Genomic DNA, 25,033 nt, shown 5'->3' on the forward strand with positions numbered 1-25,033 from the left:
TAAAATTGTAACTAATGTATTATTTTAAAATATGTTACTTAGTCCTTTGTTCCTCACTTTTTGGACATTTTTTGAAGTGTTTTTAACTATGAAAAAATTGAGCTACTTAAATGTTGAATAAAGGACTGGTAATATAATGACAAAAATTAAGCACAAGGTGCACTCCTATAATCCCTGCACTTGGGAAATGAAGGCAGGAAGATCAGAAGTTCAAAGCCAGACTCGGCTGCATAGCAAGTTTGAGGCTAGCCTGGGCTACACCAGATCTTGACTTTTAAAACTGTTAAATAAGTGAACGAATAAATGTGATGAAATTTACTGATAAATGTGAAAAGGAATTCAAAAACCAAAGGGAAAGGAGCGCTAGAATTGTAGCTCAGTGGCAGAGTGCTTGCATGAGGTCCTGGATTCATTTCCAAGCACCATAAAATAATTTTTCTAAGAAAACTAAAAAATACATTTAGAAAGATTTAAATAAAACACATTATAAACTTAACTACATTATTTGATTTTTTTAGAAAGACATGCAATTAATATATGTATATCCAATCTCAAGGATATAAATAAATGTAACTATCCATAATGCTTATCCTTTTGGTTTATCCATTGTCTCTAATGTTTCTAAAATAAGAATAAATAGTTCATGAAGTGGAGATAAAAGGAAAATGTATCGGCGTAGTTTACTCAGAACCAAACATGGATCAAGTTTATTTCATGACTAACTTAAGATAATGAAGAACTAAAGACCACAAAAACCTCACTCCTTCCATGAATGCAAACGATCTTCTGCCACCCTGTGGGGAACTCTGCACACTGCAGAACTGAAATTAAAATGGAAACTATGAACCTGTAACTGAAGAAGAAATGCTTTTCATGGTCCAAGTGGTTTAACTAAAACTTTATCAATCTGGCATCTGTTCTCCCTCCAGCAAATTACTAGAAAATTGCTAGGGGAAATAATGATGCCTAACACCCGGGATTACGATGTTCCAAGCACTCGTCTCATAAATATGTACTATTTTACCTCAAAAAAGCCCTGTCAGGGAGGCATTCTTTCTCCTCCTATTTTGTAGGTAAGTCACAGAACACCTAACTCTACCAACAGAGAACACATCTGGACTGTGACTGCAAAGTACTGCGTTCGGGGTCAATTTAAAAAAAAAAAAAATTGACTTTACCATTTCCTTTAGGACTACCTAATAGAATTGCCCAAACAGTTAACTGCTAGACCTTTTACAGGTTGAGCAAGTACAACTTCTAGGAGAGATGCTACGTCCTCCAAAATAATAGTCCCTTGAAGCTTCTAAAAAGTACGCTTCATAGACTGGAGCCCTTCCGAAAATCATTCCTGGTCCACACAGAAAAGTACAGAAATTGAGCTCCTTTGAGGCATTTTTACAACAGCCAATTTTAGGGCTGTTGACTGTGTAAATAAACTATTTTTACGTAAGACTTCGACTGTTTTTTTTTCTTCATATATCTATTTCATCAAGCTATGACCCGCAAATAATTGGGAAAAGCATGTTCAAAAGGTGAGGGAAATGAGATCTCAGAAGAGCGCTTACCAAGCAGGCAGGAAGCCCTAGCTAGGTTCAGTCTCTGCTACCACTTAAACGGTGTGCTAACAATCATGTTGGTAATCCCAGCACTCTGGAGGCTGGGGCAGGAGGATTAGTTCAAGGTTATTACAACCACACAGGGAGGAGTTCAAGGCCAACCCCGGACATATAAGATCCTGGGGGGTGGGGGGTGGGGATAGGGGTGGAGGTAGGAGGTGGGGGGGGGGGTAATTACTCCCAGAAGCACTGCTAGAAAGAAAAGTTCTTCACATTGGAGAACTCAATCAAAGTAGGATTCTTCTAGGACCTGGCTATCCCACATAAGACATCGGCTGTTTTTCACCCCCTTTGCATTCATTTTATAATATAGCTAACGTCATGTTAAGCAAAGGCAAACAGAAAGAAAGTACTGGCCCTTCCAGACAGCAAGGTGATGTCTCTACAGAAACAGGAAGAGCGCGAGCCTTAGAAGCGACTCGGCAGGCTGAAGACAGCAAACCCGGACAACCGCGCGTGCGCAGAGAGGAGGGACGCTGGGGATTTGATGATGACGCTCCGTCCCCGCTTCCTCCCGCAGCCGCGCCCGGCGCCGGTCCGGAGGTGGTCACTTCCGCCGGGGCGTGCGCACTGAATCCGGGTCAGCTGCTGCCGCCGGGACTGCAGCTGCCACCGGCCGGGAAGCGCTGGGCCCCGTCTCCACCGCCGACCAAGGGCAGCGGGCTCTGCCCGCCGCCGCTTTCTGCGACCTGGCCGTCAGCCCCACGTCGCCGGCCTGGAGGGGCAAAGAGGACGAGGGGGCCGCGGCTTCCTCCCGGGTGAGCGCGGCCGGGGGAGCGGGCCGGGCTGGGGCGCAGCAAGCTGCGGGAGGACCGTCAAGGCCAGGCGGGGGCGGGGGCCGTGGCCTGGCGTGTTCGCGTTCCGGGTCCTCGCGCTGCCGGGCCCAGCCCCGCCCCGGGCGCTGGTGCCAGTCTCGCGCCCCCTTCCTTTTCCGTCCGTGGCCGAGTGCCTGGGGCGGAACCTCCCGGTTCCTGGCTTCCCTTAGCCACGTTTGTTCCGTGTTCCTATCCGGCGTCAGTCCGGAGCCGAACAAAGAAACTTGGGCGTGTAACACACCCCATAGCCTCCGGGGATGGACGCAGACAGCATACACAAACAGCATCCTATAAGTCATCAGGCTCTCTTGCCCCGTCCTGAGAGTGCTATCCCAGGATGGGGTGTGTACGTCAGTGTCCGGTCCCTGCTTGTTTTCAGACACTTAACCTCTTCATTCAAATACTGGCCCAGATGCTTTGGATTTCTATATGCACCCTTATCCCTAGGTCAGTTGACGTTCAAGCAGAAACTTATTTGGGTCTATATTATATTGCTTTGAAACGTCCTTTGTCCAGGGAACTCTTTGAGGACACAGTGTTTATCAAGGTAGTTCTAGTACCATCCTTCTGCGATTGTATTCTTTAGCCTCACTTTTAGGATCTTTTCTCTTATTCTTGAATTCCCACGTTGAATGAAACGCACTTTGTCTTACGACTTATAAGAATCCTCCTGCAATTGTAGAATTTCTTTTTTTTCCCCCCCTCAAAGATTGTTTTTGTAAATGTCCTTGTGTCGCGTGGTGTGGGCGACTGCAGGGGGTATCGGAACTCCCTGGAACTGGTGTTATAGGCTGTTGTGAACCGACAGGTGTGGGTGGTGGGAACTGAAATAGGGTCCTCTGAAGAGCAGCCAGAATTCTTAAACACTGCGCCAGCCTTCTAGCCTTCACTTGTAGAAAGAAACTCTGTAATTTATGAATGGATGTCTCCTCAAAGTTAGAATTGAAGTTATCTAGTTAAGTTACCCATACATGAAGTTACCAATGCTTCACTACCGTGCACATTTTTTGCTTGGTTCTTTCCATTTTTGTGTTTTTGGGTTTTTTCTTAATGCTATTCTTAGTCTTCAAGTCTTTTCTATCTGTAGCTTTATGTTGTTAGACTAGGAAGTGTGGTACATGTGTGCGTAGAGTAGGAACTAATTACCATAACTCAGCATAGTTCCATCTTACAGTACCTTTCACACTAAGTATGGCCAAATCTGGTTTTTCAGACCTGTGCATGGAGTTGGTAGTGAACTGGAGACAGTATGCTATATTGTGAACAGTTCTGCTATAGATCTGAGAATCGGGATGTGGTCTTTTGCCTGGTGTCTAAGATAATAACATCACAGTCTATCTCACACATTTGCTGGTCAGTTGAGTCATTGGTTAACTAATGGGTGTAAAAAAAAATGGTTAGTAGAGGTGAAATACTCTTTGGGGCAGTGGTTCTGTTTGTTCTGACTGGCGTGATGAAAACAGATGTGTCTCTCCAGACCCAAGAGCGGCCTGAGCTGACAGTAGTCAGGTCTTTGGTTAGACTTACATCCTATAAAGCAAGACAGTAGTAGTACAGCTAGTCCTAACTTTACATTACAACCAGCTTAGAACACCAGCAGACTGTTGAAGATCAGGTGTGAGGGTGTAATCTACTTAAAGGTGTCGACACATCTCCAATACCTTCTGCATACTGACAATTTAGTAAACGTGTTCTTAGAGAGGTGTGTGTATCCTCTGCTATGTTTTCACAATTTTGAAAGCAGTTAGCACCATTCTGGTTTGCTGAGAGAGAGAGAGAGAGAGAGAGAGAGAGAGAGAACATTTTTGTGGAAGCATTTCATTTCGTTCTTGAAAAACCTACATGATGGTCGTAGGGGCGATGAATGGGCCAGTAAAGGCACTTGCCTGGGAAGCCTGAGCCCGAGTTTGACCTCTAGAACCCACATAAAAGGCCAGCTCCAATCCCAGCGGTACTGTGGCAAGATGGGAGGAAGAGACAGGAGAATCCCCTTGAAGCTCGTGGCCAGCTAGCTGGGAGCATGGAGTAATCAAAGGACATAGAAGAGAGACCCTGTCTCAAAACCCGAAAACTCTCCTCCTCCCTCCACTCTGCTGCCAGAGCACACGCCTCTAACCCACCCACCCCAACTGTGTGTACCAGTGCGTGCGTGCGTGCCTGTTTAAAGAAGATAGGATTGTAGAATAATGACAAGCAAGTATGGAGGATGCTTCCAGGGATTTTCCGCTGGTCCTCATGGGCATATAGGCTGTTGTTCATAATGAATGAACATAATGAAGCAGAGCCTTCTGCGTCCATGCTGGCCTCCTGCCACCTGTGTTTGGTTTCAGCATCGCCTGTTTCTAGCAGCAGTGCCCAGACTACATGCTAGTAAAGTTACCTTGGAGAACTGTCAGTCACAGCCTAGGTGGGTCAAAATAGGGTCCTAATACTTAACTTTGCTCATCTTCCTAAACTGCTTGTGGCTTTCTCCCTCTCCATCTCGGTTGGATTCACACCTCTCCTCTTAATTTGTGTATGGAGGAATCCATCATCTTTGATTTTTAACCTGACTGGGGTCAAAGGCTGTTGACTTCCTTATGACTGCCACAGATAGCTGGCATAAAGATGTGCCACCAAGACAGTTTTTTTTTCCCCCTGTGGAAGTACGTTATTTCCCTATTTTAAAGCACTAAAAGCAAAACTGGGAAATAACCAACCAACTGTGAGTCAGAGGCATCCGGATTCCCTCCCCAGCAGTTGTGCGGGTTTCAACTCCTTTCTTGCTGTTTTCCTGTCCGTACAGCTGCTTGGTGATAAAGTGCTTCCAAGAACAGAGCTCGATTGTTGACTTTTGTTTTTATCTACCTAGTGGGCCACCCCCAAAGTTCTTGATGAAATGGTGGAGTTAGTCTCAGTTTCTCTCTGTCCTCTCTTTGTTTAACTAGCCTAGATAACCGTCCCCATAACTAAAATCCCACGGCGATATACAGAGGGGTCTGGACATCACGTGACTGAGAACGGTAGCATAGACTTGAGGAAGTGGGCTGTGAGGGCACAAGGACTTGGGCTTTTGTGCTGGCCTGTGGTGCTACAGCCCAGCCCTGCCTTCCTGTTTGAGTTTGAGACGGTCTAACTGAGAGGCTCAGGCTGGCCTTGAACATACAGTCTTCCTGCCTCAGCCTCTGAGATAGCTGGGGTTACAGGCCTGTGTGTAAAGAGTTCCTTTTGTTGTTTTAAGACAGGATCTTGCTGTGTAGCCCAGGCTAGTCTCGAACTCAGCACAATCCTCCTGTTGTAGGCCCCAGAGCACTGGGATTGCACATCTGAGCCCGTGACGAGCTTTTGAAGGAGTTATTTTTCAAGTGATAAAGCAGTTAAGAGGCATTTCACAAGAGAAATATTTCTTCCAGCAAATAAGGAATAATTTTACCAACAGTAATATATAGTGTGTGTATTCATGTTCTCACACTTTTTAAGGGAAACTCATAACAGGAATCCATTTATATAGTTTGAAGACAGCCTAAAGGGCAAGAACATGTTGCAGAGACAGACAGAAATGTGGTTTAGTGCTCTCTGTCGTAACTTACTCTGTAGATTGCTCTAATGTAAATGAGGTGAAGCTCAGTGATACCTCTTGCTGTTTCTGTTGTACTTTTTACCAACTGATCGTCATGACTTCTTTTTTAAGATTTGTTTCTTATTTTATGTGTGAGTGTTTTGCCTACATGTCTGAATGCCATGTGCATGTGTTACGATCAAAGGTCAGAAGAGGTAGTAGTGTGATGCCCCTGAAACTGGGTTCTCAGGTAGTTGTGAGCCATCATGTGGGTGCTGGAAACTGACCACTGAGCCATCTCTCCAGCTCCTCTTCATGACTTCTTAGACTGTACTTCAAATGTCTTATTCTGTCAGACAGAAGGTGAGTCAATGCTCCTCCTTATAAAGTGAGAATTCTTACAGTTTCTTACAAAACTAAAATTGAACTCCAGGGCTTAAGTTAAAATGTATAGTTGCATATAAGAAAGCATCATGAACTTGAGTGCTGAGCTCTGTGAGAGAGGCATGGCACAAATGGGAAGCACATCAGAGATTCGTACAGTTCATTTGCTGGCCAAGCTCCTGGGTAGACTCTAAGTGACTGGAATGGAGAGGGGGAGCTGGAAACACTGCATAACACTGTGCTCTGGTGCCTGTAAGTTACTAGTGCGCTTTCTAGAATCACCCCATCCAGAACACAAGGCTTAGTTAGGATTCTGTGACAAAGAAGACATTTAATTATCTGAGATAGGGTCAAGTTTCAACCTGGTGAGTAGATGTCATAACCAGATCACTGAGCTAAAGCCTCTGTGACTGCTGGAGTGGAGATGTGAACTCGGGTGGCTTTGTTGCACCTTTGCAGCAGATGAAGAGTAGAGTGGAAATCGAGCTGTTGTCCATCCTTCCCTCCCAGGACCTCGGCTGCCTGGATTGCCAGGAGCTGGAAGTTGACATTGAATCCAGGCTGAGGATGGAAGGTGTGGAGCTGAAAGAAGAATGGCAGGATGAAGATTTTCCAATGTGAGCAGCACTGTTTCTTACACGGATTTGGAACAAAGCATCAGAATTACTTTATTGAGTGTTCAGCTCATGTATGTTGGGCTTCCTTAAAAAGGTTACAAGTGAAAGTTATTTTCCAACTAAATATGTGACTGGTTTCTTTCATATTTGTTTTAATCACTTCAACTTCAGATTTTTAGCAAGCTGTGCTTTACGCTAAAGGCTTTTAGAGGAAAGGGTTATCAGTTGTGTGCAAGTGTGAATGGAGTGCCAGGCATAGTGATGTCCTCCCGTAACCCCAGCACTGGGGAAATGGAGACCAGACTCCCAAGGCACACTGACCGGCCAGCCTGGGCTATTTGGTCAGGACCACGCTAGTGAGAGATGCTGTCTCAAACAGTGGCCAGCACCTGAGGAACATCTTGGGACTAGCTTCTGACCTCCTCATACACATGCATACAAACTGATTTGTAGAGGTTAAGAAACACGACTTTAGTCCTTATAACTGTGAGCGATATTTTTAATGGACCTTTGAACATCGAAAGAATTGTTTTGAATTTCTGGGTTAAAGAGTATGTTTTTGTCCTTTAGACCTTTACCAGAAGATGACAGTATTGAAGCAGATATACTGGATGTAACTGGTCCAGACAGCCAGCCTGGTAAGAACTACTGACTTTCTGTGAAGTTTGTGTTACTTTTGAACACATCTCTTTGTAGAGAGGAAAACAAGACAAAACACATCGAGCTTTTATTCTGATAGAGGGAACCAGAGACCAAAGTTTTGGCAAATCCTTGAGAAATTTAACTTCATAAAAAATATGCCTTTGGTTTTGGAAATTTTTGTAAGGAGTGAAAGAGACCATATTAATAAGAACTGACTGTGAAGTCTGCCTCTGTTGTTTAAAAGGACATTGATACATTCTTGATCTCGTGACAAAGAAGCAGTAGTAAATAAGTCTTTTAAGAAGAGTGAGCATTATTCTCAGAGTGAGTCCACCTTAAGTATCTCACAGAGAAGGAGAGTGCTGTTCTCAGAGTCCACCTCAGGTACCTCACAGAAGAGGAAAGAGTGCTAGTCTCAGAGTGAGTCCACCTCAGGTATCTCACAGAAGAGGAAAGAGTGCTAGTCTCAGAGTGAGTCCACCTCAGGTATCTCACAGAGGAGGAGAGTGCTGTTCTCAGCGTGAGTCCACCTCAGGTGTCTCATAGAGGAGGAGAGTGCTGTTTTCAGAGTCCACCTCAGGTATCTCACAGTGCTTGTAACTAGTTCTCTAGGTCTAGTGTCATCTCTTGGACTCTGCAGGCACTGCACTTGTGTGCACATACTCATACATAGACACACACATACGCACATATTTAAAAATAAAAATAAATTGGGTCTGAGGAGATGGCCTAGCAGTTAAGAACACTTGCTGCCCCTTCATAGAGCCTGGGTTCAATTCCCAGCATCTGCATTGCAGCTCACAACCATCCATAACTCCAGTTTCAGGGGACCTGATGAACTCTTCTGGCCTCCTCAGGCACTACACACATGTGGTATATAGACATACATGCAGGCAAAACACCCATACACATAAAATAAGTAGAATAAAAATCTTATCTTTTTTAAAAAGCAGTGATCACAACCAAGTTTTATGAATTAATGCTTTGGAATTTTCTTTTAAATGTTTTTCTCAAGAATGAAGTGACTGAAATGTTTCCCTTTCATCTGGGGCATCTGAGCAGTCCAGTCTTCTTCCTTGTTTTCCAATTTCAGGCTCATTAGAAGTTAATGGAAATAAAGTACGTAAGAAACTAATGGCCCCAGACATCAGCCTGACCTTGGATCCTAGTGAAGGCTCTGTGTGGTCGGATGATTTGGACGAAGGCGGGGAAGTTGATCTGGAAGGCTTAGACACCCCATCAGAGAACAGTGATGAATTTGAGTGGGAAGGTAATTCACAGTTTTTATATGAGCTTTGTGAATGGATGTTTATATTACATAGTGCTTATCATGGGATTCTCTTTAGGAAAAGTAGGATGTGGCCAAATCTTAAACATGAAACCTGCTAAAATCCATTGAAGGATTTTGTTTGAAATATGTTATTTTTTCTGCAGTTCCTAAGTTTGTTACTAAAGTAGAAGATTCTGAAAATACTTGAAGTTTTCAAGACTATAGATAATGCAGGTAGCTTTCATTTAGTTTAGTTTGTTTTGTTTTTCCTTACTTGACCAGTATTGTAATTTGTTTTTCCATAGTTGCTTCACAGGTATTGCTTAATATTTCAGTATACTCTTGTCAGTCAATCTAGTGAGGAAAAAAGTCCTCTAAAGAGACATATGAGGAATATACTAAAGAACACCTAGGGGCTGGGCACAGTGGCACATCCCTTTAATCCCAGCACTCCAGAGCAGAAGCAGAAGGATCTGAGTTCTAGGCTAGCCTGGTCTCCCGAGTGCCTACATAGATCCTGTCTCTAGTAATAATACTGATAAATACCTAAGAATTGGCAGGAGAGGTGCCGAGGACTGCCGCACCTGTACAGCTGCTGCTGCCTTGAAGTCGGGAGTGCTGGCCCCAATCTGACAGTGCTATTGTAATTACTTTGTGTTCGGAGGCATTGGTGTGTTTTGCTTTGTGTGCTTTCTAGAATTAGGCAGTGGTTGATTGTACTATTTAGACAAATGTTAACCTTTTTGTTTCATCTTTAAAGTGAATTTTGCATCAAAACGGTACTTAAAAGCAGTAGACACTTTTGGGTAATAAAGAGGGATACTCTGTAGCTTTTGTTCTTCTTTTTGTTTTCTTCCCTGTTTTACTGGTTCGATAAGCAGCCCAGTAAGAAGCAGTCTTTTATACAGACACTGAAATAGTTTTCTGCCTGTGTGTTTTGTCTCTTCTCTCCTTAATGCTGCTGTAGTCATTGCCTGGAAGGATATTTTCCGTTAACAGCTTTGTCTTGGAAACAACTAACATGCAGTAGGTTTCCCCTCCCCCATCTTTTGGTAAGGACTATCATACTAAAGTTTCGAAAATCATAACTTCATTTAAATCAACTAAACTGCAATCTGCACACATAAATTGTACGTAATCATTGGTGCTTTGGCTAGTGTTAATTTATGTAAATTTTTGCATGTATTCTTCAGAAAAGTATGTCGGCTTTATAAAATTGATCAAATGGAAAATGATCACCGAGTAGTTAACCACTTTCTATCTTGTAGTACAGTGTTTATAATTAACGTATGTGCTAAAACACAATTGGCTCTTGGAAGGTTACTTGAAGTAAGCTGTACTAGTAACTCTACTGGACACTGTTGTCCTGAATGAAATCTGGAAAGGCATGCAAGGCCAGTGTAACAAGATTTCAATGGCTGTATCTTTGCTAAGCCTGGTGTATGATGCACTATAACTTGGTGCTTTGTTGAATTGGGCAATAGAAAGTTCTGGTAAACTGATTTTAAAGACATAAATTGGCCTTAAGTAAGAACAAGCCTCGTCTTGTTACGTAGGTGATAATTTCAGCTAGTGTATTGAAATTCTTTGTAAATAGTCGGATGTGGTGGTGTGCACCTATTCTCCCAGATACTGGGAGACTGAGGCAGAATCACCTGAGCCTGTGAGTGTGAGGCTACCCTGGGGAGCACAGCAGGACACCAATAAGAAAACAGAAACACTTGGAATAATCTAGATAGTAAAGTGGTTAACATGCAGTTTTGATTTTTATTGTGTAAATAACAGTTTGTGATTCAAAAGCCTTTTATTTTAACAGATGATCTTCCCAAACCCAAAACTACTGAAGTCATTAGGAAAGGCTCAGTTACTGAATACACAGCCACAGAAGAAAAAGAAGATGGACGCCGCTGGCGCATGTTCAGAATTGGAGAACAGGACCACAGGGTGGATATGAAGGCAATCGAACCCTACAAGAAGGTTATTAGCCATGGAGGTAAGGCTTCGGGAGGATCCTGTGAATCTTTAGATGCGGTGTCTGTCCCAAATCTAAGTGCTGTCAGAAAATGTGCTGAGAGAGAGTAGCTTATTTTGAAAGAATAATGAAAATTTCTCAACTCATTTTAAGAATATAAAAGGGTTTTTGTTTGTTTTTTGTTGTGTTTAGGGGGGTTGTTTGTTTTTTGTTTTTTTTCAAGACAGGGTTTCTCTGTGTAGCCTTGGCTGACCTGGAACTCATTTTGCAGGCAAGGTTGGCCCTGAACTCACAAAAATCCACCTGCCTCTGCCTCCTAAGTGCTGAAACTAAAGGCATGCACCGCTACCATCTGACCTTGTTTTAACTTTTTTTATGTGGATGGATATTTGTAGTAGGAAGGTTTCTCCTGTTCTGCCAGGCTCCCACAGTCCCATGACTCACTTACAAAATAATCACTCAAAAGCTTATATTAATTATAAATGCTTGACCATTTGCTCAGGCTTATTACTGACTAGCTCATACACTTAATTTAACCCATAATTCTTATCTATGTTTAGCTATGTGGCTTGTTACCTTTTTTCAGTTCTGCCTTGTCATCTTGCTTCCTCTATGTCTGGCTGGTGACTCCTAAGGCAGCCCTTCCTCTTCCCAGGATTCTCCTTGTCTGCTTGCCCTGCCTATACTTCCTGCCTGGCTACTGGCCAATCAGCATTTTATTTATCAACCAGTCAGAGCAACACATATTCATAGCATACAAAACGACATCCCACAGCAGATATTTTGTCTATATATGTCTGGACACCACCATTTGTGTGTGTCATGTCTCCATAGAGGCCAGAAGAGGGCATCAGATTCCCTGGAACTGGAGTTAGAAATGTTTTAGAGCTGCTATGTGAGTGCTGGGAATCAAGCCTGAATCCTCTGGAGGAGCAGCCATGTTCTTAACTGCTGAGCCATCTCTTCAGCCCCAGGAATATAAAAGGCTTGAAGTAAAACAATAGAAGAACAATTAATTAAGAATTATTTATGTAGGAGCTGGAGCGATGGGTCAGCAGTAAGAATGCTGGCTGCTCTTTCAGTGAACCCAAGTTCAATTTCTAGCACCCACATGGTAGCTCACAGCCATCGGCAACTCCAGTCTCATGGGACCCAATATCTTCTTATGGCCTCTGCAGGTACCATACAAATAACTTTTTAAAATGATTTTTATATGTTTACTGTAAGTTTAAGAAGTGTAGTAGTTTCACCCTATATGTTCACTTCTCAAAAGGACTTAGATTCTTAAACCCTTTGTAAGCATTTACACTTTATCTTAATACATAGGTAAGTTTCAACAAAAGCTTGTATGTCTCTCAGTATATATAAACATGTATGTACATGCACACATAGGTATGATCCATGCTCATATAGAACATTTCACTTTCTCCAGGAAGCTCTACACCCCTTTCCAGTAAGCCCATCCTCTCTAAAAGCCACTACTCATAGTGTGCCCGTAGTCAGCCTTGCCTCCGAAGCATGGGACTAGTCTCACGTGGTTCTTGCACTACTTGTCATTCAGCATGTTTTTGAGCTTCATCTATGTGTGTCTGGTTTATTCGCTATCACTGAATATTTGGTTGTCCATGTAAAGTGCATCTGTGCGTCTGCTGCAGCACTAGGTGTAAGTGTTTACAGTTTGTATGTGACTAGCGTGCTGCAGTGTTGGCACAAGCTGCCTCTTGAGCTTTGACTGCAGCCTTTCATTTACTTCTAGCTAGGTGTGCACTGTTCATTCCACATGTTGAGTGGGGCACCCACCTGGCTTGTTTATGGGATACACAAAATAGTTTGTTCCCCTAGAAGATTTGCAAGTGAGTCAGAAGGCTAGAGACCTGCAGTTGTCACTCTGCTGGTCCGACTGTACCATATAGGAGTTCTCCCTGGTGCTGTGCAAATAGTGTCTGTGTCTCCATTACCAGAATGCAGTGCGCTCTGGATAAAACATGTCGTATACCGCAAGTCCCAGCACTGGCCAGATGGGCTTTTCTTTCTCATAGGAAATTGTTCCCACTTAATTTTCTTTGCCAGATGCATCCCTTGGACATCTCTATGGTCTTCATTCATCTGGAAGCTCTGTGCACAGACACACACACACACACACACACACACACACACACACACACAATTAAAAATGATAATCCTTCAGAGTAAAATTGTGCCAAAGATTTTACCCTCCTTTTTTTTCTTCTCAGGCTATTATGGGGATGGTTTAAATGCCATTGTTGTATTTGCTGTCTGTTTTATGCCTGAAAGTGGCCAGCCTAACTATAGATATCTGATGGACAATCTCTTCAAGTAAGTATGTCTTAACAAGATATTTGAACAGAATTCTGAGCTAATTAGTTTATGCTAGTGAACTAAGGCTTGTAAAAATGAGAAAGAAGCAACTTGATGGTGCAGGACAATAATCCCAGCTATTTGGGAGGATGAGGGAGAAGGATCACACGTTGATGGCCCAACTGAACTGCATACAGATCAAGGTTAGTGCCAACTTGGGCAACTTAATGAGACCTTGTCTCAAAATAAAATGTCAAAAAGGACTAGGGAGACAGCTTAGTGACAGCTCTGGCCTGGCATGTGTATACCCCAGTCAGACAACAGTAGTAACAAAATATAGAAGTTAACCAGTTTCTGAGTCCCCAAGTCTTTATCCTTTGGCATTATGAAACTGCATTTTCCAACTTAATAGAAAAAACATACATCTTAAAATTAGTATAGATTATCTGTTCCAACTCCATTATTTGGAAACACACTGCTTGAAAAGGTAACTGACCATCTCGAAATTACATAACTAAATTACATGATAGATGAGCTGACAAGGTTTTCTTTAGTTTCCACGGTCACTCTTTTTCTCGGCTTAGTGTAGTTTTTCATTTTGTACTGTAAAGCTCTGAAGCATACATAGAAAAGCAGTGTGTGTCGTGCCCTGGTGCCACCTGTCCCTTGACTGCACACAGTGCCGTTTAGTCCGTCAGGGTTTGGTGGGACTTTGTTTTAAACAGTCATATCATCAGCTACTACAGGTGTTCGCTCTCGTTATGGGGGAAGGAAGGAAACTGTGTTATTTTAGGAGCCTAGGTCAGTCCTGAATGGTGACATTGAAGACATGTACTTAATTTGTTTTTATAGATATGTTATTGGCACTTTAGAGCTGTTGGTAGCAGAGAACTACATGATCATTTACTTAAACGGTGCGACCACTCGAAGGAAAATGCCCAGTCTGGGATGGCTGAGGAGATGCTACCAGCAGATTGACCGACGGTGATGTAGACTTGGCTGAGAGATTTTTACAGTATTTAAAGATAGCATGTCAATTTCTTCAGTTGTACTTATCCATTTCTTAATGTTTTTATTTTCTAAAGATGGCATTGTACAGTGTAATGGAGAATACCTTGAGTCTGTGCTTTATTAAGTAAGAGTGACTTTAATTCTTCAAAACACACAAGATTGCTCTCCATTCTTTCTTATGTAATTTGGAACTCATTCTCACTCATCTTGGAAAAGGATGGAGAATGTTCCTGTACTGCTTTGAACAAGTTCTGTGTGGAAGCCAGGGGTCAACCTAAGGTTATACAGTCACTGTCCACTTTATTTTTCTTTTCTTTTTTTTTTTTTTTTTTTTTTTTTTTGGCTTTTTGAAACAGGGTTTCTCTGTGTAGCTTTGCGCCTTTCCTGGAACTCACTCTGTAGCCCAGGCTGGCCTCAAACTCACAGAGATCCGCCTGCCTCTGCCTCCCAAGTGCTGGGATTAAAGGCGTGCACCACCACCGCCCAGCCCACTTTATTTTTCAGAAAGTTCTGATTCAGCCCTGGATCTCACTGACTAGGCTAAGCTAGGTACCTAGAGAGTCCCAGCACTGAGATTACATGTCTGCCACCCCATGCTCTTCTTTTTGTATCTGGGTTCTGGGGAATGAGACCCAGGTCCCCAGGCTTACACAGCAGGCACTTTACCTATGAGGCTATCTCCCCAGCTCACAGGTCTCTTAAAAAGACTAGCCCAGCTATAGTTTCCGGAACAGACATTACAAGTGTGTTCTCTTGACTCATTTGTCCACACCAGTGGGCAACTTTACTCTTGCTAATGGTTTGATTTTGCCTTAGCTGATTCAAATGGTTTACTCAGACCTGTTAATAGGTTTCCTGTTAATAGGTTTCATATACAAACATGTTAGTTATCCTTTATGATTTTTTAAAATCATATACAAATGCCTAAGAAAGAGGTTTTACTTTTTCGTGAAGATTTTTAAACCTCTAGAACAGGCTTGGGTCCGATTCCTTTGCTCTCTCCTTTGTCTTCTCTGTGCTGTCTTTACAAGTCAGTGCTTTTCATGGTGGTAGAAACAAGGGCCAATTTCTCCCAGACTCACAGGACAAAAATGGTGTACTTTCAGGATTTTACTTTTCTGAGCTCTTTTCCTGCTGGACAGCTCTGGATACCACTGTATGTGATAGGAGACATTGAAAACAGGCAAGCTAAGACATGAATCTGCCCAGATGAAATAGTTTGTTTCACAGCAAGAGCGATGTTTAGAATTCACAAATGCATTTTCTTGTCATTAGAAGTATTGTACCTAAATGAAAAATTTGGGTGACTTCTTTTTAGTTATTTTGTACAAACTTGCACATACTTGCTTATGTCTAACTTTTTGTGTTATAATTTATAGAAATTTCTGTAACTTTTTTTTCTTTTATCTCCAGATTACGGAAAAACCTCAAGTCTCTAATCATTGTCCACCCGTCTTGGTTTATCCGAACACTTCTGGCTGTGACAAGACCGTTTATCAGGTAATTTTCTGAGGACCCTTTAAAAAAAAAGTCATTGAAATGTCGGTTTTATGTGTCAGAAATATTGGGATAATTGTTTGTTTTCTTCTCTAGTTCAAAATTCAGTCAGAAAATTAGATACGTCTTTAATTTGGCGGAACTGGCGGAGCTCGTCCCCATGGAGTATGTTGGCATACCAGAGTGCATCAAACAGTACGTCTCTCCCCTGCTCTCATTCTGTCCCTGTTTCTGTGCAAGACGAGTGCTTTCCCTCCACTCGGGATTCTAGAACAGAGCGGGGTGTTGTAACAAGGCAGTCGAGGAGAGACTTTGCCCACCCTTCGCCATACATCAGCATTTTTATCTTAGCAGAAGTCATGGCTGGTCATGAGTCCTTTCTGTGTTAAATGCTATTTACAGTCTGAGAGACAGTTTCCTGAAGGACCAGTCCTGAAGAGTCACTTCTCAACTTGACATATTACTCTCCCAGATGGGATGAGTTTATCATGTTACTGAAGTGACTCATATTGCTAAAGAAATGCATTGTTGCTTAAATCAACTTGGTCTAGATATTTTCCGGAGACTAGACTTTCTGTTTCACAGTTCACTTCCACCTGCCTTCGAAGGGATCGGTAAGACTGTCGGCGTAAACACTTGGCATCACGGTGTTGTGGTGCACGAAGGTGTTGTCTCTGCTGGTCTCAGGGTTTAGGCCTAAGTGTCTCCAAACCAGAGTTTGCTGAGTCAGTTTTTATTTTCTACGTCATGTGTAAATATTAGCACTTTGGAGTTGTGCCTGCAAACTTACACTTTCAGTCTTTTTTTTTTTTTTTTAAATCTCATAATGTGCATTTACTGAAATAACTCTTCCCTACCAAGGTATGAAGAAGAAAAGTTTAAAAAGAGACAAAAAAGGTACATGCACACCTTGACTGGGTTGCATCTAGACTAGTCCATTTGCATCGCACAGACTAACCCTGCTGCTGGTTGGTTAGCTCGCAAACAGAGAGAATAGCACTTGTAAATATAAATGTTGCCCAGAGCCCAGTACAGAACGAACTTCAAGCTCCTTCTGCCAAACATGAGCATACTTAATGCCTGTTAGCAACCAAAGCTCTTCTTCTCCTTGTGCTGGTCGGAATACGATGCTGAACCCAGGGAAATGGCTGGGAGCCCTATTTCAAATCCTAGGCCTTTGAAGACTGGTTCTCACTTTGCTTTTGAAATAGTTACACATTTTCAGCAACAGCTTATTCCCTCGGGGCCAATGGTTATATTTACAATGTGTATACTCTTTGGCTAACCAACATTGATTTTCTTTATATGCTTAAATGAAATAGCCTGCTAACCAGTCAAACTCTACATGTGATGAAATCCCTAAAATCCCATGTACCGTTTAACAGTTAAACACTCTGATTTCTACTTGAATTTTGAACACTTTTGCTTTGAGTGTAACAACCTCTCATCTGTTAGTGTTTTAGCATAAAGGTGAAAGGTGGGGTATAAAATAGTTTACCATTTTACATAGTAGTTTAGAAAAGTGGACGCCTTGGGTCTAATGTAGTCGTTTTAGGCTTTTGGTTTGGTTTGGTTTGGTGATGGTCTTACTCTAGCTGACCTCTCTCTGTCTCCTACCTCAGCCTCTGAATGGGAGGTTAGGGCTCTACCGCCACACCCATTGTTAACCAATTTTAACTTAACAACAACGTTAGTAAAATATCATTTACTATGATCTTAGGAATTAAGATGAGAGATTTACGTGTATTACTTTACCCGTCTGTGGAACCAGTTAGAACCTTGGCTGGTATAGTCTTCATTTTGAGCACTTTGATTCTTTGGATGAGAATTCAGCTTACCATGTAAGAGTCATAACTTGACATTTCTGTATGCCACTCTACAGTTTAACCAAGACTCACTAAGTGATCTAAGCAGTGGCTTGGGTAATGGGCTCTGCTTTCCTCTCTAGGCAGTGCTATGTATATGCCAGAGGAGTGGCTGAAACTCAAAATAGCATCGATAATTGTAGAGTAGTTTGAAGCCACCTACCTTCTAGACTTTAAAATGATTTGCTGGGAGTTGGAGGCTGGCAAATGCCTTTAATTCCAGCACTCAGAAAGCAGAGCCAGGTAGATCTCTGTGAATCCAAGCCAGCCTGGTCTACAGAGCCAGTTCCAGGACAGCCAGGATGACAGAGACAGAAACCCCATGTCAAAAAAAAGAATTGCTTCTATTGAGGAAGTGCGCTGGTACTTCCCTTTTTAAAAAGGTTTTATTATTTGATCAACTGTCAAAAATAATTCTGGCATCACATAAAAAGTGAAACTCAGACCTTTAATTTTCCTTGTTTGAAATCTGTTGCGGTTACTTCATCTTGAGTATTCCTCCCTTGGAGTTCCTCCCACTTCCTCATCCTTCCTTAGTCTCTGTTCACTCTGCTAATAGATACACACATATATAAAATCTTAGTTGCACCCCCCCCCCCCCGCCCCCCCTTGTGCTCGGTCCTCAGTAGGTCATTACACATACACATTCTAATTCTCATAAAACTTTCGTTAGCATTGAAAGGTCAGTTTGAGACACACTTTTTTTCAATCAATTAGCTTTAAATATAGGAATATGTTTAAAACAAAACTTGGAGTTGTGGGTATGGCAAGCATCTTTTAGCGGTGGAATCCTGGAGATGGGGATGTTCCCAGTGTTTGGTAGGGACTAAGGGTTGAAGTGTAGTCCTTTGAAATGTTTCACCTGTTTCTGCAGCTTGGTGTCTGTGGCCAGGCAGGTATCATGTTTCAGCAATGCCTACAATTACTTCTTAACAATAGTTCATATTGAAAATATCAGCCATATATTGCAGGCCTTAACAGGAGTAGGTATCTAATCTTTGATGCCAACATACTGTAGTTTTACAACAGACCAGGGCTTTTTACTTTTGCTTGACAGATATTCAATGATCATAGGATGGAAACAGGTGTGAGAAGTACCTTCCTGCTTTGTCCCAGTATGACTTAAACATCCCAAAACAGCTGTTGAGAATATTAACAGAGAACTAGGACTGTTGTCATGTTATCTTTTCATCTCCATGTGCCTTGATTTTGGTAGGACCTCTGACCAACATTAATCCAGTGAGATTTTGTGACTCATGTAGATAACTCTGAATGTTGTGTTCCTGTAGGTTACTGTCAAAATAAATGGAAGACATTTGTACACAGTGTACCAGTGAATTCCAGAAAATAGTTACCATTCTGTAAAACACAGTTTGGTTTCTAGATTTTAAAATGTTAATTGGTCAGTTGGTGACTTTAGTGATATATTTAAATTTCAGTTAACAGTCAATTTTGAGAGAGTTTATTCCTCTCGACAGTTACCCACTAAACTTCCTGCTGTAGTAGAATTACAAGTCATGGGCTCTCAGGATGTTTATGGCTATGAACATAAAGTATCTATAGCCATAAACAGTGACATTTGTATCCTTGCCAGTGTACTATTGCTTAGAAAAATTCTGTTTCTTTGGGGAAATAATATGTGTTTGTTTTCTTTCTACTGTATCTGCTTTGTTTGCCAAGCTTTGTTTATTTAACAGAATAATCTGCTAAAAGTCATCATTTTTCAGAAAGAAGCCGTCCAGTTGCGAGTGTCTTGGTTATTTCTAATTATCTGTGTTTCTCATTGAACAGAATTGATCAAGAGCTTAATGGCAAACAGGAACCTCCAACCAGTGAGCAGTAGGTCAGCGTCCTGTCCGGATGAGACAAAAAAACCCTGGCGGGGCTCTTGTGCTCAGTGTGCATTCATGGCTCGAGTTTTTACATAATCTGTTACAAAATTTACTTGACTCCTTTCCAAATGGACTCTTGTACAAGGGACTGTTCACTGCTGTAATGGTTGGCAATCCTTGAATTTAGCTCTTTAATGACTAATTATATTGTAATCATTTTATATTGCTAAATAGCAGAGAACTACACTTTATATAAAGCAATTTTTGCATTTGTTTATTTGATGCATCTTCAGTAAAATATTTATATACATAAATGACAAAGGAAAGAAATAATATATATTTTTTATGTTGGGGGCAATATTTTTTAGTGTGTACCTATCTCATGGAAGAATATACACACTTTTAAATGTAAAGTGCATGTAAGACTTGTTTTTGTAAATGGTTGGACACATTTCTTGGGTAACTGAGGCTGAGTTGTCCTCAAGCAAGGACAGTTAAGCTGACGTGGAGTACCCAGGGTTGTGCCCATGATCTAGTCAGTAGTAGCAGCCTGAGCTTCTCACTGGAAAGAAAGCACACTGCTTCTTAATGTGGTGGAAGTGCAGGCAAGTGAACAGCTTGCTTTCCTCTCTAAAGACGTGTTAGAACCAGAACCAGAAATTTTGAGAAGCTAGTAGTTAGGGTTTGTATATATGTATATAAGGGACATTTTATTTTACCCAAAGTCGGAACTGTTAAAAAAAGAGAGAGAAAGGAAGGGAGGAAACTCTTAAAATGTGTTCACTAATGTGAAGTGAGTTGTGTCCGTGTGTGTGAAGCTGTGAGGTGTTGCAGAGCTGTGGTGAGTGTTCATGGTCAGCTGCATCTGGAGAGCAGATGGGCTGGTATTGAAATGCTCTCACAGGCACTTTACCAGAGTACTTCCTCATCAGTTACCTGACACAGTGCTATTTGACCTAAGCACATAGGTATGCTCGTAGCTGTTGGGTGGCATGACAGTGTTTGCTATACATGGGTCGATGCTGTCAGTGTTAGAGCACTACTGGTCTGCGCTCAGGATGACATTTATTGTACGTATGTCATGTGGTTAAGTACTTTGACTGAACATCGAAATAAAATTTATTTGTGCCTCCAAACAGGGTTTAATTACCTACAAAATCATTCTAAACAATTTCTAGTCTTGTGTCATGAACTTGCCTGGCATATACATTCTTACTTTATGTATCAGCTTCATACCACGCAGCCCTTCCTGTAAGCTGTTTACAAGAGTGACCTAGCAAAGCAAAATTGAATCAGGTATGATCTAAACTTAGAAGATTATTCCCTCCCGTACTGAACACGTGACCTTCATTAGTGTCAGTTTTTAGTGTTACGCTTCTATTGCAGAAGGGAACTTTTCTTTATTTCTTTGTCCTTTGCAGGCATAAATTTGACCTGCTAAGTTAAAACCAGTTACAGTCAAGCTGGAGGACTCTGGGTAGAACATCCTCACAACCTCCCAGCTTGGATCCAGCTCTCCACGCAGATCCTGTATTAGTGTCAGTGTAGTAAATTGAGCCCAAACCATTTTATCTGTGTCGGTGAGGGAAACTTTAAGAGTACTGTATAGAGTCAGGCGTGGTGGCATCCCTCGTTAATCCCAGCCCTTAGGAAGCAGAGGTCGACAGGACTCAGAGTTTAAGGCCAGCCTGGGCCATAGAGCTCTGTAGACATCCTTCTGAACTTAGCCCAAGAATCACGCGGAGCTTGTAGAATGTCTCATCTGTTCACCTCAGAGTAGACTGAGCTTTGTCTGCTTTTCCACAGTAAGTGCTTGGATCTTCAGTTTCAAAATACAGACAGTGGCTACAGCTTTTTTCAGAAGTGATTTTTTTTTTTTAATTTTTAAGAAGAAGTAGCCCATATTCAGTTAGAACACTTAAGTTCAAGAGGGACTGGAGAGCTGGCCCAGTGATTGTAAGAACACTTCCAGGCTTAGTTCCTAACACCCAGAGCAGGCAGTTCATGCCCACCCGTAACTCCAGCTGCCGGGGATTCGATGCACTCTCTGGCCTCTGGGCACCTGCATACCATGGTCACACACACACACACACACACACACACAACTCAATCTTTTTAAAATGAATAAAATTCAGAAGGGACAGCCGAGTATCATGGCATATGCCTTGAATCCCAGCACTAGAGTCTGAGACAGGAGATTCTAAGTTTGAGGCCCATCTAGGCTGCATAGCAAGCCCTCAACTCAAGGAATAAAAGGGAACAGCGCTAACGCTTGAATTATGGGGAAAACTGCTTTAACCTGCACTTGAATGGCATGTGGTGCAGGGATGCACCCACTCTAAATGTAAATGCCTATGAGACTGGATTGCTAACTAGTCTGCTAGAGGAAGAGCCATAATCAATTGCTTTTTAATTGGTAATAATAGAACATCTTCCTCCATTACTGATTGAGGTGCAAGTGCATAGAGTAATTCTTTGACTTTGTGCTGGAGTCATGGATAAACTTAACAGGTTTAATTTATGTTTTTATTGCCATCTTTGTTACACTTTGGCTCTGATTGCTCCTTTTTTATCCAAAGTTTTTCTTAGAAGATAATGTAATTCTGTGTTCAGGTTGATTGTGTGCCTGAAAAAGCACCAAGGGAAGCTGTGATGTCCCTGCATATTGAAGCCTTTAACTGGAGGAGGCAAGAGGTGTGCTGAGCAGAGTTAGAAGATAAAATGAGAAAAAAGGCCATTATAAATAAAGACTTGGTTATTAGCTACATGCCACCAAAAGTGTCCCTCTTAAGGAAGTACTCTGTATGGCAGCGGGTGGTTCCATTTCCTGTACCCACAAGGAAAAGTAGCGGTCACATAAGGTGTGGCTTGAAAAGGAAACTGCTGATGGCACTTGTGATGGCAATCTTGTTCTTTGTTCAGGTAGAAGTGGGTCTGACGGTGGCATAGTAGCTACAGTGTCCAAGCTGAGACGCTTACTGCCTTTCACAGTTGGTAAACATTAATGTTGGCTTCTGTGCCAAGTGTCACAATTTAGTGTCACCAGCTCCTTGACAGTATTCTTCCAGAGGACTTATGTCACCTCACTGCAGCCATTTATGTGAGTGCTCAGGGAATTTGAAGAGGCAATCTCATGTAGAAGTGTTCATTCTTTGCAGTGAACTATTCAGTTGAGAATTAGCACTAGGATACTTTAGTAGAGCAGGCCAGTTTCTTGATAGAATTGGTAGATCTGTATGAGAGGTGGCAGTGGCTTTGGCCTTCCTTTTCCTGTGTTATAAGTAGAAAATTGTTGCCAAGTGGTGGTGGTGCAGGCCTTAAATGCCAGCAGTCTGGGAGGCAGAGGCAGAGGCAGGCAGATCTCTTAGTTCAAGACCAGCCTGGTCCTCGGAGCAAGTTCCAGGACATCCAGGGCTACACAGAAAAACCCTGTCTCAAAAAGACCAAAAAGGGGGGCGGGGGTAGAAAATTGTTAACAGTGTTAGATGAGATTTGCAGAGACAGTTAACTGCAGAGGTGGCCACCCTGTCTGCTTGGGTTTTGTCCTCTGTGTCTCCCTCCACTCTCCCCCTGCCCCCCCCCCCCCCCCGGTTTTATTTAGATATTTCAGAAATGGATCTATCAAATCTCAGAGGGCTGAAATAGAAGGAGTCTGAATACTTACAGACTAATACTTGTGCTAGTGAGTTTATCTTGTTCTAAGGAATGGGAATTGTGTAGTGGGAGTTGCTAAGACCATGAAGAACTGGGGCAGCAGCAGCAGAGCATTGTCTGCCCAGTGTTCTAAGCTAGTACAAAATGACCTGTCGGAGGAGCCCTTCACTTTCAGCTCCTCTTCTGAGATTCTCAGTGAATTCAGAATCAGGTCAGCAGAAGCCAAATAACGGAACTTTAAAGTCGTGAGCAGTAACAGAAACAAAACAGTGTGGGACAGTAAGGGGGACTACAATTTGAATAGAACATTTTATTGCAATTATAAATAATATGTAATGCTTATGGAACCAAATTTAAAATGCTATGAGAAACTCACATACAGCCCTTGAAATCAAGTACTAGATAAAAACCACGAGTTTTCAGGCCAAGCCTGATGGCATGTGCCTGTGAGGCCAGTCCTCTGGAGGCTAAGCGGGGAGGATTGGGAGTTTGGGGCCAGCCCAGATTACTTAGCAAGTTCCAGGACAACCTGGTGGGTGTACACAGTGAGACCTGCCCTGGGGGTAGGATGGGGTGGGGTGCAACAACATTAGTGCATTCAGATTAGTAAAAACTGATACTAAGGTATTTGCTTCAGATAGCTGTCTCCTACAGTAGTTTAAAACTTTGGGATTTGAAATTTTTATGTATTTGTATATCCAGTTTGACTAGAACTTGATAACTGTCAGCTACTCCATTGGACCTTTGTATACAGACTTGCAAAAGATTAATGTCCTCCTAAGAATTGTTTCATTGTTTACTTACAGAAACCTAACTAGTAAATGTTGATGTTCAGGGCTGCTGGCTTTCACAGCCTTGGGGTGCTGTTCTCACACACACACACACACACACACACACACACACACACACACAATTCAGAGTTCATCAGACACTATTGCACTTTGATTCATACTTCAAAAGTATTTTTATTACAAGCTCACATGCTGTCATTTAGGCAAAATTAACTCGCTGTGACCTTTTTTGCTGTTCTTAGATTGTATTTAACTAGTCTAGTACTGTCATTTCAGTGAGAATTCAGTTTGATTGTCTGCAGGATACAAGTTGTAGTTCTAGTCAATGAGCAGCCCCTGATCAGCAAAATGTGCTGTTTTCTCTTCTTTTGACTTGTTATGAATACAGTGGTGTGACCTAATTTGTTGCACGTATTACTACAACATTAATGCATTTTAATAAACTAGTTGGAATATACATCGGTGCCTTGTTTTCATCTTTAATTGCGTTAACTTTTTACACTGAATTGTCTGGTAAGCTTTTCAAATAGCAGGCCTTTACAACCCTGCAGTGTGGGCGCTTCTGATTCTTTTGACCCATTACAAGTTCAGCCTGTTTAAAATCTTAACGTTATTTGAACTTTAATCAGACTTGTATTTCATAGTTTAGAATTATTTTATTCTGGGATGCAGGGGTATGATTTTAAAAGGCTAAAAGCACTTGGGAGGTAGAGGCAGGCCGATCTCTGTGAGTTTGAAGCAAGCCTGGTCTACAAAGTGAGTTCCTGGATAGCCAGAGCTGTTACACAGAGAAACCCTGTCTCAAAAAACCAACCAAACAAAAAGGCTAAAAGGAAAACACAGCATGGCACAAAGGAGTGCCTGTTTCATTCCCAGACCTCGGGTTTTTGCATTGACCCTAACGTGACAATTCAGGTGCTCAGTGGTCATCTGCTGTGCACAAAACTGCTGTTTCCAAAGCAGAAACCCAAGCACCCCGGCTGATACCAAAAGGAATCTGAGATTCTGAAATTGAGAATAGCCACGTGTTTGCTTCACTATTTAAGGCACGAAGTTTATACAGCAGGTCTTCCGAATGAAAAGGATTCACGAATCACAAACAGCTCGCCGCGCTAAACCGCAGCCCCACAAACCGGCTGGCAGGAGGGGCGCCCAGATGGGAGGAGCCACGCCCCTTCTCGGAAACTGAGGCGGGGCCACCGGTGCCTCC

The 25,033-nt window shown here is 42.2% G+C and overlaps 1 protein-coding gene across 2 annotated transcripts; it reads left to right on the forward strand.

Moving 5' to 3' along the window:
* The first annotated feature begins 2,265 nt into the window (after positions 1-2,265).
* Bnip2 (BCL2 interacting protein 2) lies at positions 2,266-24,280 on the forward strand. 2 transcript variants are annotated; one of them, XM_052713476.1, is made up of 11 exons: positions 2,266-2,374; positions 6,864-6,970; positions 7,541-7,608; positions 8,706-8,882; positions 10,699-10,875; positions 13,089-13,191; positions 14,026-14,157; positions 15,598-15,684; positions 15,778-15,876; positions 16,543-16,578; positions 19,338-24,280. In XM_052713476.1, exons 2-11 carry the CDS (start codon positions 6,921-6,923, stop codon positions 19,387-19,389), a joined length of 981 nt encoding a protein of 326 aa, XP_052569436.1. In that variant the 5' UTR covers positions 2,266-2,374; positions 6,864-6,920; the 3' UTR covers positions 19,390-24,280. The 2 variants fall into 2 exon arrangements, with proteins under 2 accessions (XP_052569436.1, XP_052569445.1); XM_052713485.1 differs by lacking the exon at positions 16,543-16,578.
* The last annotated feature ends 753 nt before the right edge of the window (positions 24,281-25,033 follow it).

This window comes from Peromyscus californicus, unplaced genomic scaffold (genome assembly GCF_007827085.1).
Source record: "Peromyscus californicus insignis strain IS unplaced genomic scaffold, ASM782708v3 Scaffold_11__1_contigs__length_118956290, whole genome shotgun sequence".
Taxonomy (NCBI): domain Eukaryota; kingdom Metazoa; phylum Chordata; class Mammalia; order Rodentia; family Cricetidae; genus Peromyscus; species Peromyscus californicus.

Coding starts and splice junctions, on each gene's coding strand:
- Bnip2 (XM_052713476.1), top strand. CDS start 6,921: ATGGAAGGTGTGGAGCTGAAAGAAGAATGGCAGGATGAAGATTTTCCA. Junction 15,685..15,777: donor GTGACAAGACCGTTTATCAG/GTAATTTTCTGA, acceptor TTTCTTCTCTAG/TTCAAAATTCAGTCAGAAAA. Junction 16,579..19,337: donor TTTAAAAAGAGACAAAAAAG/GTACATGCACAC, acceptor CTCATTGAACAG/AATTGATCAAGAGCTTAATG.